We start from the raw sequence: 17,529 nt of genomic DNA, 5'->3' as shown, positions 1-17,529 counted from the left end.
GTAATGTGAAATAGTTTTTGTGACATTTTTAATGAGGATTCAATGTAAAGCTGGAAACAGCCATTGAACACATTTTTCTAAAGAGTGATTATGTGCTCGAACAATTCTAAGCTTGCTTTTTGCTACTGAATTAATTTATATTTTGAAGTCATTTCTCCACTTTCAATAGAACATGAAATGGATTCAGTGTTAATACCATATACTAATAAAAGCTTATCATAATAAAATCTCAAGGAACACGTGGAATAATGACTCTTCTCAGAGGCTGGAATGTAAAGAATGTATATCATATCTGTAGATTCCGTGACCATTCTACCTGTATTCATCTACAGACAGCTTTACAAAGTAATGGATTGAGCATCTTATGTAAATTTCATGAGTTACTTTCCATTTGAAAGGATGAGAATACAGTTTTAACAATAAGTTATGACATTGAAAATACAAGCAAAGATGGCAATAGACATATAGGATTTGCAAGGATTCAAAACCCTTTTTCTTTTTGCGCTTCTCTTATAGGATCTCAAAAAACAGTATATGAATGAGGATGTCATATAATGATTTTTGTATGATGCAGAAAATGTTACCGTAGATGAAATTTTATTTCATCGTTTGCTAGGATTGGCTCCGTCTCTCCCCTGCACCCCTGAACTGGATGAAGCGGTTAGAAAATGGACAATTATTATTTTTAGTACTCCATATCTGAAAGTGCAAAACCCAGGTTAGCTCAATGAAAATCTCCAACTATTGTTTACATGTGGTTACTAAGTTGGCAATGTTAAATGGCACTTTCGAGAAAACTCTTGGATAATGCATTTTTGTAAAACAGTCCTTATAAATATAAATATATCTGTGTTTAAATCAGATAACAACTCTTAATTTTTACTAAGTCTTTTACAGCCTGGTTCTTTCCCTTGACTCCTGCTATCAAAATTCACTTGTACTCTTTGCTCTGTCTATTCACTGAACTGTTGTATCTAAGTCTCTCTTTTTGTATTAGCTCTCAAGAGAATGACTCCTTTAAAAAGACATCCAATTGACAACCAACATAATAAACACAGTAACAAAAAGTCAAAAATGTCTGTTGTAAATGAACTGAAAATTCAATTTTTCAGCTTCCTTGAGAACTGAAACAAACTGTGCCTGAGCAGGCTCCCTTTGTGTAGTCACAGCAGAATCCCCACCAGGTATTTTCATAGATGGTGTCATACACTGCCAGGCATCCTATACCAGCCTAATGCACTACAAAATAATAGAGGTACTAGTCTGAAAAAAATTACATTACAATTATTTCATGAGAAAAAATGAAAATTGTAAAATATTCTATCAGGAATACTGCACTACAGTTTATCACAGATCACCATACAAACTGTTAATAAATAATGAAGCATAAAGCTGTATTACCAATTAATTCATAATACCCTTGTCAAATTTTATATTGATTATGTTTCAAACAATGTCTATTTAATTGAAATATCATACTACTTTCTTAGAGAAATCATATTTATATATAGTACAACAGTAATCAGATTCCTAAATTTCCAATGGGTTTAAATAGGGAAAACTGCATTGTGTTACAATGAACATACCTATACCCTGTATCAGGCTACTGACAAAACAAAACACAGACCTACCGAGGAAGATGAGAACAAGAACATCTTTATTCAGAAGATAAATTTTATCTGGTAAAATGCCGATACCAGAAACACATCTGAGCCATGATAAAAACCTTAATGAATTCGTGTTGAAATCCTTACAGCTTTCCAAAATGTTAAACAATTTGGACTCAACAATCCATAAAAAAATTAAGTAGCTTTTAAATGTTGCTGAGGCACTGGAATTACATTCCCTGTCATACTCCACTAAAAGTCCAAAAGTCACTCCACTAAACTTTACAATAATAACGCCCATGGGTGAAATTTAATCTAAAACAGAATTGCTGTTTCTAAATCTCAGAAATCTACCTTAACATTCTAAAAACATTGATCTTACTTTACAAATGTTGTATCTCAGAAGTGAATTGTTATTAATCTACACAAACTAATATCACACCCATGTAATGTTCTCTTCACACACTGTAAGGTCAGCCACCTGAGTGACTAGTACACCTGCAAAGTGATGTGATCAGTGAATAAATATAGAGGAAGGACTGCGCTGGGCTTTTAGTCTGGCCATAATACTTTGTTAGCAACACTTTATTAGAAGGGAAATTAAAAAATGGTGTGAGACCATCAACATGAGTATAGAAATGGGAGGTCTGGTAGATAAAATTACAGTATAACATATTTAGACCTTCAGAAAGGTTTTAAGATCCCTCATAAAAGGCTGATTCTCAAACTAAAGTCCAGAGGAATCCAAGGTAATGTATTCGCATAAATTGAGTGCAAACACATGAGAAGTGTATCATCTTAAGAGGCACAACTTCTCACTGGGCAGATGTGTGCTGCAGGGATTGGTTTTGGGCCTGTTGCCCTTCCTGTTATATACGAATGATTACATATTGATCTGGAGTAGCAGGAAGCAATTCACAAAATGGATATAGGTTTATGTAGATTCTATACTTCTTCATCAAGTTGATGTGGGGAAACAATTAAAAAGAAACTGAATGCCTGTGTAGGTAGTAAAATGTTTGAAATATTCAGCCCAAGGGAAGACCTTAATAAGACAATTGTGTTCTGTTTTGATCAGCTTACCACAGACAAGACAATTGTCAAGATAATAATTTTTAAGAGGTCAAGAAAGAGAAACATGAATCCTGGTCTAAAAAGATTGTCATACACCGACAGGTTAAAGGATCTACAGTAAATTTCATCAGTCTAAAACAAAGTTATCAAGAGGTAATGTTTCTATGAAAGTACAAGAAAAGCCTAATGGGTATAGTGTAAATACAAGAAAAGGAAATGCTTATTTATACAAACAGTTTTTGGTACCTGAAAAAGGCTACCCAGCCAGGTGGTTGAGACCCAAACTTAAAGAGCTGGACAGAATTTTGGTATTACTTTGCTACTAAACTATCAAAGGAACAAGGTGGGCCAAATTACCTCCAGTTGTTTACATGCTTTATTAAAATTCTTAAATGTGCCTAAAATCATTTAACTGCCCTTTCTTTCCTCTTTCAGATGTAGATTGTTATACAGACTCCTGTTCATTTATTGCATGGTGTGTTGCTATTTGTTACAAATGGACTTATTATTAACCGATTAATGATAGCTCTAAATTTATAAGTTGTAATATATATTGCAACACATAGAGATTTCCTACAATGTCCTATACTAGCTCATTGGAATGGAGCATATTCTAGTATAAAGCAAACTGAGAATGCAAGATTCCCCATAGATGGGATGCTAGTCCATGGTTTATTCACCAGCAATGCTGAAACACATCTCTATAAGCGGTTGAACTGGGGCAAGCTCCCTTCTGCAACAACGTACAACAATGTGCAACTCACCTGTTGAGTTTGGCTACTGCTTTCTTATTCCCTCTTTAGTATCACAACAGTATTCAGTTCTCATTCCATTTTCACTGCTTACCAGTTACTGAAAACTAATTTAGCCGGGACCTAACTAATTCAGAATATTTTACACCGAAAAACTTGATGTACGTTTCGGCAGAAGAGGTTAATGAGAGAGCAAAAAAATAAATACCTGAGGAATTATAGACATCTTCTGACGTAGATCATGAAGACCAATTTCAGATGACAAAATGTTGTCGATGAGAATATTCCCTTCAGGTTCAGCCAGTCGGAACAGAGCAGAGATGAGAGAGCTTTTTCCGGCACCAGTCCTTCCAACGATCCCAACCTTCAAGGACAAGACAAAGTAGCATGACTTCACAGGCACACAGACCATTCACTTCCTGTTAACAGCACTCAAGAGGTGGTTATCATCAGACTCGTACATTAACTATCTGACCCTGATTTCTATGTCCAGCAAAATATCAACGATTTAAACAGATCTAAATATCTTTAATGTTACCTTCACTAATTTTTCTCAATGTTTTTAGGAAGATCTTTAGAGAGAAAAGGACATACCGTTCTCTAAAGTCTTAATTTGACAGTGTATAAAAAGCACTGAAGATCTAAAGAAAATGTTCAAGCTTAATGCAAGACACAGAATACAAAAGCACATTGAGAATGTGTGACCAGACCAATAAAAATGTAGGCTCTACATTTTTTAAGGAGCATCAAAACAACAATGCAAATTTCACCTTTTTTTAATAAGGAAATGTTTGACACAAACAGGATATTTTGTAATAAGATTCTATCATCTGAGCAATTATCTAACCATTAATTCATTTTTAATAACTGCCTAGACCAATACAGAATCACAGCGAGCTGGGTCCTAACCCAACAGAAACTGGGACAGGACACCAGTTCATCACACAGCACACAGAACACCCAGAGCATTAAAAACTCTGAAGAATCCTTCTCACATTTCCACATTCCTTTTTTGTCAAAGGCAGGATAAACCATTCTGATCTTTTCAAAAGTCATAGATTATATCTCTAGCACTTCCATCTCATTATTTCTACTTACAATGATATGACAACTGACCAGATGAATAATTAAATTTCTGTGTGGGTGAAATGCCCCATTTCAACAGATGAGTCCACCATTAGATTTAAGACAGACCTCTATTTTCCAAATACACTATACCCTATGATGTATGGATTGGATTCATGGATCACAGATGAAATTCTTAAACTTAAAATTAGGAACACCAATGACATGTGCTGTACAAATTGTGCTACATATAAAGAACAAGGTGGCACAGTAGCATAGACCGGGAGTGCTACATGCATAGTTCATTTGCCTGGGTATTCTCTGGGTGCTCCAGTTTTCTACCACAGTCCAAAGACATACCAGTAAGTTATTTGTCTTCTGGAAAAAATGTCCCTAGTGTGGCTGTGTTTGTATATCTATGTGACTGTGTTTGTGTGTGTGCCCTGTCATGGTCTGGTGTCCCAGAAAATGGATGGAGTAAGGAAGAATGACTAGTACACACTGTACCAGGCTATTCTGGCTAAAGGACAGTCAGTTGTCACTGCAAAACCGATGTGTTATATGTCACTTCTAACTAAGCTGAGCAGTGTATTTTGTTGGATTTGCTACTGATAAAGCACATATCACCACAAGTTGATATGTAGAATCAAGAACATAGATATAGACAGTTTTCTGACATCACAAAAACTGAAATTGAATCTTTGACAGATATTACTTACGGTATGTTTTTAAATCATCTTAAAATTCTGCTATTTTATGAATACTTACTTATTAAACATTTAACATTCTCCATGAGGCACTTCTTATTGGAACAAAACACTTCTTTGCAGCCATGAAAATGAAGCCACATTTGTAATATTAACATGTTAGGTGTGACCAAATTTAATTGCATATCAATTTGTAATATACCATACATTTTTAAAAGATGAACTTGTATTTAAATGAAGTCTCTTGAGAAAAAAGGTAATAAATACAACTAAGGACAGATCAGAAGCTGTAAAAATAGATTCATTAGACTGGTATTGTGATGGCAACACTTAGCATAACCCCTTTAATCTCTCTTTCACCCTTTGGCAGGCTTAACTGGTTTGTGTCATTGTCTGAGTGTTTCTATTAGTCCACAGGTATGTGCATTTCACTTAGATGTAAAAGCCACTGAGTGGCAGATGTTTGTTCCACTTAAAGTGTGTGGAAAGACCTGTCAGAACACACAATACCTTCTGATTTACTGCTATAAATGAAGTGTATTCCTATAGGCTACAGAAAGATTCAACAGTCTTTTCATTTACCTTTACTTGAATTGTGAAATCCATAATTTTCACGTTCAACTTAAATACACTGCATAGAAGAGGAATTGCATCTTGGATTTATAACAGTGAACATGGCTTTTGGATAGAATATATTCAAATATGGACCAAATGGATGTGCTTAATTACTAACACTAATACTTATTCTGTGGAAAAATTGCAAACTGACAGGATAAACAATTGGATTCTATTGATATTAATAAGAAAGAAAGAAGCTATTATATGAACCTTAAATGAATTAAAGAACATTTTTCTTTAATTATTTTGAAATTATTCTGTTATTTTGAAAATACTCTGTCAGAAAATGGTCAAGTGAATATATTCAGCCAATGATGTTCTATCAGTCATGTAACAGGCTAAAAGAGTGTTTATAAAGCAGTTTCACAGTGAGAATATAAACGTAAAATGGCCAAATAAAATATGAAAAGTCAAACTGTAGGAATTTTTGCTCAAATGTGTTGATACCTTCAGCATAATTTTGCTAAATGTTTCAGCTAATTCAGCATATACCCAAATTAAAGAACAAACCACAAATTACACAGTACAGATTAACTAAGTCAAAAATAGTTTTTCACTATTTGCCAGATCTATAACCTGATTAAACAGTGGATTATTCAAATAGGATTGTTAGAAATCTGAAGCTCACCTTTTCATTTGATTCGAAAACTGCCTTCATATTTTTCAGAACAACAGGCCCATCACTGCTGTAGGAAAAGCTGACTCCCTCAAAGGAGATCTTTCCTTGCCTTGGCCAGTCGGGGGGCGGCCGTTTTTGTGTGATCCACGGAGCTTCACTCTCCAGCTCGGTGTACTCCAGAACTCGCTCCACTGATGTCATCTGAGAATGGTCAGAGAGCCATTATTCTGACTGCTGCCTTTGAAGCACAGAACGCCACAAACTCAAGACACCCAAGTCTCACACAGCATACTATTAAGATATGGCTTCCAGGAAAAGGAAGCTTTGATTTTTTTAGCAGATTTACTTTAGGTTCATACAGTTCTGATGTTCAGTATTTGATGTTGATCCACCCAAATACTGGAAGTCATTGCTTCTCCCACACAAGTTTCTATAACGTAAATTAGCTATAACATGATTCATCAGGGAACACTTTTTCCATAACATGGGTGCATGTGGGCTAAAATGCAACTCCAGGTACAGTATAATAGAACTAGTCACAGCGGTAGACTTAAACGGTTGCATGGCATATCTCTCAAGCACTGGCGGCAGTCTTTGCCCAAACTGCATACGCATCAAAGGAGTGTATCTGTGCTCAGCTTCTATATTCTCATGCTTTGGAAACTGATATAAATATTGGTATTACAATATCAGTGGCAAGGGTATAGTGTTCTGCTAGTTTCTGTGGTACAAGTTAAAAAAAGCTATTGCTTTAATAGCACTCATGCTACTGGCCCAAGTTTTGTGTTTTCTTAAAAAAGGTTCTTAAGATACACGTTCGCGCCCACCTCCATAGAATTTCTCATTGCTTGGTGATTTAAATATTGATTCATATTATGATTTATTTTATCTATTTTTTCACTGTTTTTTGTTGAAATGGATCAGAGAAACACATAATATGCCAAAGTAATACATTCAAGCTAGTAATACGTCCATTTGCTATTGAAAAAATACATTGCTGCAACACAGCACCAGGGCCCTAGGTTCAATTCTGGATCTGGGTTGCTATTGTGTGGAGTTTGTAAGTCCTTTCTGTGTTTGTGTGGCTTTACTCTGTGTTCCACAGTCCAAACACATAGGGGTAGGTTAATTAACTTCTGGGAAAATTGGCTGTAGATATGAGTGTGTGCGCGTTTGTCTGTGTGTGCTCTACAATGGATTGGCGTCCTGTTCAGAGACTATTGCTTGCCAGGATAGACTCAGTCTCCCCGACAACCTTGTACTGGATAAATCAATTAGAAAATAGATGGATGGATTGATAACAGTAACCATGTGAAAAGAAGAAAACGCATGGCATTTATGGTTCTATATACATGTAAAGAAATATCAAACATTAGACCTTGTTTAAAACCAAAAGGAATGTTTTTGAACAAAGGACATAAAGGCTATCTTTTAATTCCCATCTACCAATCAATTTTGTTGCAGTGTCATGACAGAAGGAATATTGGAGTGCATGCTGACTGAGATTCTACTTGTGCATTTCCTTGCGATGCTGATTACGTTGACGAAACTGGTGTTGGTGCATTATTGTAAGTGGCCAGAATTCCTAGTTTTAAATGTATTAGCTGCTATGGTTTACCAGATTCTCAACTTCAGCACTCTGCCGCACTCCCCACTGAAACATTCCCATCAGAGTGACAGCGTACGACAGCGCCAAACCAACATCCCCAGCCTCCAAGTCTAGAGGGTAGAGAAAAACAAGAACAAGCCAACATAATGTATATAAACTGCCCCCTGTCCCTAAGGAGTACTGTGCAACTATCCAAATCTGACTCTGAATTTGAGTGAGCTTGCCATATTGTCTACAAAAACAATCTAGAAATGTACTTTATACACGCCCCTTCTAATACATTAAGTTCTCCTATTGAATTGGATGCATTGAAAGAAATACTGTATATTAATAAACAACAAAAGCAATATCTTTATAAGAGTGGCAGGCTGCTCAAAATGGCTAATAAATAGCTTTTCAGAAAAGATTTAGTTTAATGCACTGTGACGGGGTCACTGATTGAGCGCCTACTGTTGATTGAGAATGTATAGTATACATCCTGCTTTGGCCCCTAATGACTGTGGGAACCTATTGCAGCGTTCTTTAGAGGATGACACTTTCCCTCTGCATAAACAAACTGTAGAAGTCATTTTATTTAGGAGCAAATCATGAGGGTAGGCTAATTACCACCAACAAGTGAATTGCAATTCTATGCATTTCTGCTATTCCTGCTTCCTTTCAGCAAAGTATGAAACTATAAAGTATGGTCATTTTAAGGAGCTTTATTTGCATCAGTGCCTGAGAAAAAGTGAAATTCCTAAACCTTGGCTCCAGAACTCTGACAAGCACTTAACATTTCTGACTAATGGAGTGATTCATATATTTATGTCCAAATTCACCCAATTGACAAGGAACAAAAGGCAGACCTGACAACAATTTCCATGACTTTGAGGTTCAAAATATCAAGAACAAATCAGAATTTCAGCTAAAATCACAAATATGTCTCTAAAATTAGGGAATGAAGATACTAGCAAAACCCTTTTCTATAGTTTTTACAAAGCTCAGCTACCTTCCACAGAATGAGCTCTGTTGAAATAATGACTGTCCTTTCATGGCTTAGTCAAGAAGGATAAACATAGTCTCTATTATAGGTAACATTTTAAGACCTGGACACTCAGTCAGAGCAGGGACAGTAATCTCTATGAGTTTATAGGTCTCTATAAATCATCATTTACTATATACCCAGGCTCAGTCATAAAGATAAATTGCTGTGGTCCTTGGTATGGTATTACAGCGATTATTTTCTCAAGAGCTTTAGTACCAGTACATCTATGAACAGTGAAATAAACATGAGGCTCTTGTGAAACCACTGCACAACCTGGACAATGCCTTGGAAGTGTCTACTTCAGGGATGGTAATTCGAGGCCTTATTTCAGAGAAGTAATAAAACAAGAGGCTCCCGTAGCACTTGAGTGATGGAGCTGGCTATATCTGATGCACTGTAAAGCAAACCTCCTCATCATCCATTGATGAAGCTTCATACTACTTACCATTCCTGAGAAAGAGAGACCCAAAGGCAACGATCGTGACAAAAACTGCACAAATTCCATCTAACCGGACAGCGAACCATCGGGACGTGGTCAGGAATAAAAACCAGGCCTCTGAAACAACCAAGAATATTTAGCTAGTTGCTTAAACAGGATGTATTTTTTTAATCCATTCATACCTAATTCTGTTCTGATGTTTAAAAAAACGAGACACCTTAGTTTCTTTTCCTTCAATTGTTAAACAGTGGTCTTGCTATATGTTTATAAAATAATACAACCAATATTTGGATAAAATACACAAATGTATACCTTTACTGTGCCACGGGTTTTTGTAATGTTTTTCGTTTAACTAAATCTTAATTTGTCAATGTGTCTGATCTAATCATTTGTGTTATGCATCCGGCTTAAAATGCAAAGACTCACTAATTCTTAAACTCTAAAACATTAAAACCTACCCAATTTTCAATTGTTTTAATGTTCTCAGATTCTTAAACATGAGATAAAAAACTAATGTTCATATATATTATTATTTTATATCAATGTTAGATATGTTTTTTTTTGTCATAGTGTAAAGATAAGTCCTACCAACCTGAATGGAGATCTTGATGCTCATCAAATATTTTCTGAAATCTTTCTTCTGCCTTAAATGCACGAATGGTCCACAGTCCTTGGAGAGAGGAGGACAGATGGGAAAAGACAGGACTTCGTGCTAAAGCAGAAAAAGAAAAGATGTTTCAAAACATCCTTCACCTCCTTGTGCTCATACTTACAGGAATTTGCATTTTTCTGTAATAAATAAACACCACATTAATGCCTGTCCTTAAGACGAAAATTCCCATTATTGTAAAATTATCTAAAAGAACCTCAAACTTGGACAGAAATTAAGAACACCTTGTGCAAATAAATGTTTCAACATTTTTTTCCTGAAGCAAAAAAGTATATTGAAACAGCTGTTTGTACAATTAATTTGATGGAAGGAACAGTTTGCTTCTAGCTTTTTAGATAAAGAGAATCTTAAGTCTTTAAGAGAGTGCAAATAACATATGCAACACTGAATAAACAATTTACTGTCACACAATGTACTGTATCTTCACCTGCATAATGCAAAGTTTATATGTCTGTAAAGGCCAGAATTTCCTTCATGACTCTAGTAACACCTTTTACAAACAATATAACACAGAACGGGAATTCTTAAGTGCCTCACAAGGTCAAAATCTTTAAAAAAAAGAAGGATTTTTTCTTCTCGATAATGCAGGGCCTGATATGCAAGGAATGTAAAAAAAAATGTTGCTCCATTTCTGGAAATATAATTACTATATTTTGAAGCAAGAATTTAAGAACCATCTATCCATTATAAGAAAGCCACATATTCCTAGTAAGGCCCTGGGTTGCTGTGACCCTATCCTAGAAATATAGGAAGTTTGGAATGGGACACCACTCATTCACAGGGACAATTTAGAGACACCAGTTAACCTAGACAGCATGTCTTTAGCAATTAGGAGGTAATTGGACCAAGTGGGAAAACCCATTCTGGAAGAACATTGAAACTCTATACAGGATACATCCCATGACATAATAAAACCCAGAAGCTAAGGCCTGCGAGTCAGCATTGCTAACTGTCAGACCACCAATCTATCCAAAATTAAAATAAATTACAGCCAAAAAGAGGAAAGAGTTGGTAATACATTTATAGTTGGCTGACCTCATCATGAAGTGGAAGAGAATCACCCAAAAATATATTTTTTCCATTTTCTAACCTAAACCCAGTGTAGAAACTGAGTGAATTTCAAGGTCAGTAATTTTTTAATTGACTCTGATGACCATACCCAAATTAAAATCTATAGTTTATCTTCTTTTAGCCTGTCATTTGCTAAAATATTTTCCTTGGTATAAAATAACTAAATTGTTTCATGCTTTCATAGATTGGGTTTGATGATTGCAATACTAAAGCTTCACTTCTAATTGACAGATGTATATCATTAATCAACACTGTAGCATTTTTACCAAGCAACAGCACTACAGGGAGAAAAAAAATCCTTTTCTCTTTCACATTCCTTTACTATTCTGATTATGTACAATGAAATTAAATGAATAAGAAAAGGCTGGGTTTCTAACAGAACAGAAACTTAACACCATTGTTTTGCTTGAGTGGCATGTCCACCCATGACTCCCTTCATCCACTGGGGCTAGTGGCCTTGGCCCCGAGGTGGATCAACGTGGTCCCTTTTTTGCCTGCTGGCATTTACTGCTTTGTTTTCCCAACTGTTTATTCATTGGGAACTTGCAAAAGGTCTAAAAATTTGCATTGCCAGCATTCGGTTAAACATATATCTCTTTGGGTTAATGATCAACACATTCCACAACAAAACACAGTATATATATTAATAAGAATTGAAACCTACTGGTTGATTCCAAGCGCTTTATGTCTCGAGAGGTCTGCAGGAAATATCGCCTCAGAAATATGAAGACAATGAAGAGGGGAATAATGGGAATTATAACCCATGGAATCACAGCGACTGCCACAGAAACAACACCAAGTATCTGCAGGAACACCTGTTTAGGTGGGGAAAAAAGCAAGTTCTGTCAATTAAAAAAAATCATATAAAATAGATTAATCTGATCTTCAAGGCACTTCAGGAACAAGTTTTTAATTTAAAAAAGGACAATTTTAAAACGTGACAAAATGTTCCTGATCATTGCCAACTTCCAATTAACTAACTACAAACAAAAAACGCACAACCATATAAATGTTACTCAAAAAGAGGTACCACAAGTAACACAACAGTAGAAATATAAACGTAATTCACAAAACGGATCAAAACCTTTTCTTCGAGTAAACTGTAACTTTTTTAAAAGAAAACTTGGACAGTGAAATCTTCAAAGCAATGTACATAAATCAAGCAGGTGGGTTCAGTATCTCTGCTCAAAAGCTTATGTCAATATCAAAACAAGAAACATGAGTATACTATTGGGTTACTTTTGAAAAGATGATAGGATATCCTGCAGTAGCTACTGTATGTGTTCTATCTCCTTTCTTGATTTGATTGTCTGAAACCACTGTAAGCCCTTACCTTCAGGCTTTCTGCTGGCAGCTTTCCTCAGAGCCACATTCAACTAGTTTGAGGCCCTTGGCAATTGGTCATCACCATTCTGAGGAGCAATCACTACTTGTCATGGTATGACAGACTGCGATTTCTAACTGCATTAGAAAACCACAGGCACTTCTACCACACAACACATTGACATGTACTTTTTGTAAACAAGTACATCACACTGCCTAATTGCTCCCAACTTACGGATACAAAACTCGAGGCTTTCCCCTACTACTGCATAGCACAAGATGTCATCTATAGTTTAAAAGTAAGATATTAATTTTCACTGACCACTGACAGTTCATATCTATAAAGAAATCCCTGTATCTCCCACATCAGTTGACAAATTCATATCTTAAATATAAACACTAATGGATAAATTAACTCTCCGAGGAAATCAGGGTAGTCAACTGCATTTCCACATAACACAGTGACTCTTCAGTCACTGATGTTTCTATTTGATAAATAGACATGAGTTTTGCAACAAACAAGATATCCCAGAGTTTTATGAAGATTTTATGACCAGATGTTGGAAACTGCCCATGGAATCACTTATAACTGTAATATTATAACCACATTCAACTAAAAATGTAAACAATACACATTGTGGACCCAATTCTCTATTGCTTGCATGTTATTTTTTAACACAAATTGTATCAAAGTTTCAACACTGCGCTTTGCTGTTTTAGGTTTGGTTTAACAGCCCTGATGGCATTTCTGTCATCACCTGCAGATGTTTTTCTAGGCCAGCTTGAGTTTGGTTGGCTGGTGATTATACGTGTGATTTCTTTTTTTTATTATATTCCAAATTTCCAATTTAGAATACCCAAATTCTACATTATGGTTCTGTCTTACATTTGTTTTAAGCAATTATCTTTTGTTTGCATTCTGGCCTTTGACTACACAAAACAGGTTTATAGTTTGGTTATGAGTGCCTAATTATCCAACAACAAACACCTGAACAACAAGAGACACCAGTTAACCAGCTTTCCCAATATTTTTGCTTCTTCAAAATAAAGTCAAACACTTTCAATTTGATTAATGGAGACAAGAGGGTAGAACTGATTTGTACTTATTGATCGTGGCAAAAAATTATGAGTAGAGACTATGAGTTTAGAATTCACTTACCAGTACATATAAGGTACTGTAAATAAAAAAAATGCGCAACATAGCAATGCAGTGATTAGCACTGCTGTCTCACAGTGCTGAGGTACTGGACTCAATTCATGGGCTGCTATCTGCATGGAGTTTGTATGTTCTCCCTGTGTTTGCCTGGGTTTCCACTAGGCGCTCCAGTTTCCTCCAACAGTCCAAAGGCATACTGGTAGGTTTATTGGCTGCTGGGAAAAATTGGCCCTGGTTGAGTGTGTGCGTTTGTGTCTGTGTCTGCCCCGCAGTTAACTGGTGTCCAGGCCAGGGTGTATCCCACTTTGCACCCAAAGCTTGCTGGGATAGGCTTCGTCTCCACTGTGATCCTGTACGGGATAAAGCATTTATCCAAAACTAGATATAAAAATATCTAAATAGATATATGTATAGATAGACAAGAAATAGATGAATGTATGTAAAGTAAATAAAATACATTAGAGAAATAGTGATAGTACTGTAGCATTGAAATTCTTAAAAGATGATGGTAAAGTCCACCAGTTTAATTAACACAGGAAATTAAGAGTACTAATGACTGAAATCAGGAAGCACTACACAAATGAAGGTCTGGAACCAATGACCCAGCCTTGCAGTTAAAGCCAATTTATTAAGGATCCCTCAAACGGATGGACAAGATCTTTGGATCAATAAGCTAACAGTGGAACAGTTTGAGCAAGATGTGGAGGAGGGAGTAGCATCCTTTCATCTGTAGCCTCTCTTATGTTCTAATTCCACAAGAAACAGAAGCCCAGCACCTTAAGATCAAAGACAGTCCGACACTGTCATCCAACCCCCTTGTAAGGCAACAAAGAATCAGATGTATCAGCCATGTATGTTTGCTGGTTTCTGTACAGGATTCAGAAATAAAATTTAATTTAGCACCCTAATTGCTGATGTTATCAAGCTCTTAACCACATGTTTAAGCATGATCACTTGCAATATCATTTCTAATGAAAACCAACTCAATTTCATTTATAGTTTAGATAAGGGGGTATTACCAGCTACACAACTGCTGCTGTATAGCACACACCATCAACCATCAAGTAGAAATTACACAGCACAATGGATCCAAACGTACAGGACGTCCAAAGCACACAAAATTATATTTGTCTGTAGAATGCAGGCAGGTTCCTAGACTAAATGATGAGGGCTGAATGGGCAAAACAGGCAAATGTTTTCCAAAAGATACAAAAAAGATTCACCACTGTATCATTGTACTTTTATATACAGTACAATAACACTGCAATGTTATAACAGCTGAAGATTAACCGTTATAATTAATTTTACAGAAACCTGTACTATAAAGAACGAGATTCAAAAAGCTGTAGGGGTTCCTCTGAAACTTTCTCTACAAAAGTTTTTTTTTCTTGAAGCCAAATCATTCCCCTAAAATATTAAATCACTGTATATTTTGAATGAATAAAAGAAATGCATCTCAACTGACTAATAATATCCAAATTTATTCAGTTCATTAGCAAGTCTAATTTAAAAAGCATAAATAATTAACTAAAAGCACCAAGAAATACAACATTTTTCACATAATGGCCTTGCTATTTCAACAAAAGCTTGGCAAACAAGCTACTATTTGCCACTGTTTATGTTAGCAAACATTATTTATGTCAGCGTCACCAGACTAAATGATGTTCCGATCTGAGCTTTTACCACTCATAACTTAATAAAGAAATCAAAAGGGAACAGGAATTCTTAACATTATTTCTAAAGGCTAACAAGACCATCTATTTTGTATTTGTAACCAATATATTTAATTAAATTGATTGCTAAATGAATTAAATATATTGGTTGTATTAAATGTATTTGTATTGTATTGTATTGCAAAACAGTTAGAAAAATTAGATGGTCATAGCATCTAGACCAGCATGCCTACTCATATATCTGCAATGTATTTGGAGAAAGCATGTTATATACTTATATCCTGATGAAGCAATACTCACATTTGAGTCATTGATTCACCCCAGAGACAAAGGATCAGATTTACTCCATTCATCTCCTGCTCTTAATGTTAAATTCATGCCCAAGCTATAACTCAGCAGCTCTGTGTTACTGGGTTTTATACTACAGAGAAAACATCTGTTCACTTTCAAGGTTTTATTTTACAGCTGGACTGAAATGAACGACACTTATCCTTAAATAAGCAGAACGACAGCCACGTAGAGAATGTGGAATCACGTACTGTACGTGCTAGGCAAGTTCAGATTACACACAACTGACCAGTGGAACAGTGGCAGAGTGAACTTGGAAAGAAGCATTCAGAGAGCTCATAGGGAACAGGAGCCTTAAAAAGCTCAAGGTTAAGAATGCACGTTGCTGTACTTGCTATTAGTAGTAAGGTTTCTATTTAAAACCTAACATTAACATAAACATAACATGAAACTTATAGCACTTTGTTTCTTGTTTTTAAAATAACCACTGTTTCAAGGGAATGGATATATTTATGAAAGCTATTTTTTATATTTACCTGGCACATCAACCATTTGCTTCTGATGCTGGGAGTGCTTGTATAGTAAATATTCTGGTTTCTCTGATCACAGCTTCATTCTAATTAACGTAAATGTTTTAAACCTATGAGCTGCCATCACAATTCCTGTAGAACATTATAGAACACTCAGCCTGCTGAGAGATGTTAACAATATTAACACAGGAGTTAGAGGGAAGACAAATAAACAAACAGTATGTTTTACTCTCCCAGCCTCTCTGCACACAGTGTTTTCCAATGTCCAACCTAATGTGCATTAGTTCATGTTGTTGATTACAGATTATGGTCACTGTATCAGAAATTTGCAGACCACAGGGCACGAGTGGAAACTGTGTAGAAGAGTATTTAAAATCAAGAATAGGAGACACTTCTTTAACTAAAAGGTTGTGAGAGTATGAGACAAGCTACCATGTGACCAATACTTTGGCTTCTTTCAAGAAAAGCCTGTATAAGATCTTTGGATCAAACTACTGACCACCAAATGTACTTTGATGGGCAGAATGGCCTCCTATCATTTGTAATTGTTTTCACATTCAATAAATATTGTAGGAAAAATAACTTGCTTTAACTTGCTTCTAGATTTCCACTCTGATCTTCTAACTGTATTTTAATACCCAAAGAACCTAACATTTGTATTTAGATTTTAAACTCTCTTCTTAATTTGTTCAAATCTTTTCAAAGTCAAAACATGAAGTTTGCATGATTTCTGACAACACAGGTCATCTGAGGCAAATAAACCAAGCAGGATTAATTATATTTGAGCCAAGTCTCTAGAGGGCTTCTGTCGCCATGCTCTTGTTTGATCTGATCAATTTGCCTGGTCTGCCAGTTATCATGTCCGAATCACAGAACTTTGTCCCACCCACTATACATACAGATGAGCCTGATTACAAATAAACAAGTTACCCAGCCCCAACAAAAACCCACACTCCCAATCTCATAAAAAATAAAGCAGAAAAAACTTCCAAATCTAAAGCACGCTGAAAATCAAGTGAAAAAAGCCTTTGTATATAAACAGTTGAAATAAAGCATGACCTCTAATTGCTTTCTGCTAAGAACAGAAAACTACTGCAAACATGCGATTCAGTGGTTTAACCACTGCCCATACACCATTCATATCTTGACTACCTTAATTGCTTCATTTTGCAAGTGATACTATCTGAACTTTGATGTCCATATAAAATTAGAAAATTGAAGAAAATTGGAATATTTGTGCTCTACGCTGATAACAACTGTTGTTCCACAATTATGCATAAATATGTCTTGGACAATTAGATGTT

At 35.7% G+C, this 17,529-nt stretch overlaps 1 protein-coding gene across 1 annotated transcript in view; it reads right to left on the bottom strand.

Moving 5' to 3' along the window:
- The window catches only part of abcc4 (ATP binding cassette subfamily C member 4 (PEL blood group)), an 85,019-nt gene that overhangs the window by 17,000 nt on the left and 50,490 nt on the right, over positions 1-17,529 (bottom strand). Inside the window, exons 21-26 of the mRNA XM_006639003.3 lie at positions 11,920-12,070; positions 10,107-10,226; positions 9,521-9,631; positions 8,061-8,161; positions 6,452-6,643; positions 3,642-3,797 (exon numbers count right to left, since the gene is read on the bottom strand). Of these exons, the coding sequence (XP_006639066.2) occupies positions 3,642-3,797; positions 6,452-6,643; positions 8,061-8,161; positions 9,521-9,631; positions 10,107-10,226; positions 11,920-12,070 (831 nt within the window). The remainder of the gene's footprint in view (positions 1-3,641; positions 3,798-6,451; positions 6,644-8,060; positions 8,162-9,520; positions 9,632-10,106; positions 10,227-11,919; positions 12,071-17,529) is intronic.

This window comes from Lepisosteus oculatus, chromosome 15 (assembly GCF_040954835.1).
Source record: "Lepisosteus oculatus isolate fLepOcu1 chromosome 15, fLepOcu1.hap2, whole genome shotgun sequence".
Classification (NCBI taxonomy): domain Eukaryota; kingdom Metazoa; phylum Chordata; class Actinopteri; order Semionotiformes; family Lepisosteidae; genus Lepisosteus; species Lepisosteus oculatus.
This window is presented reverse-complemented; position numbering and strand designations above follow the sequence as displayed.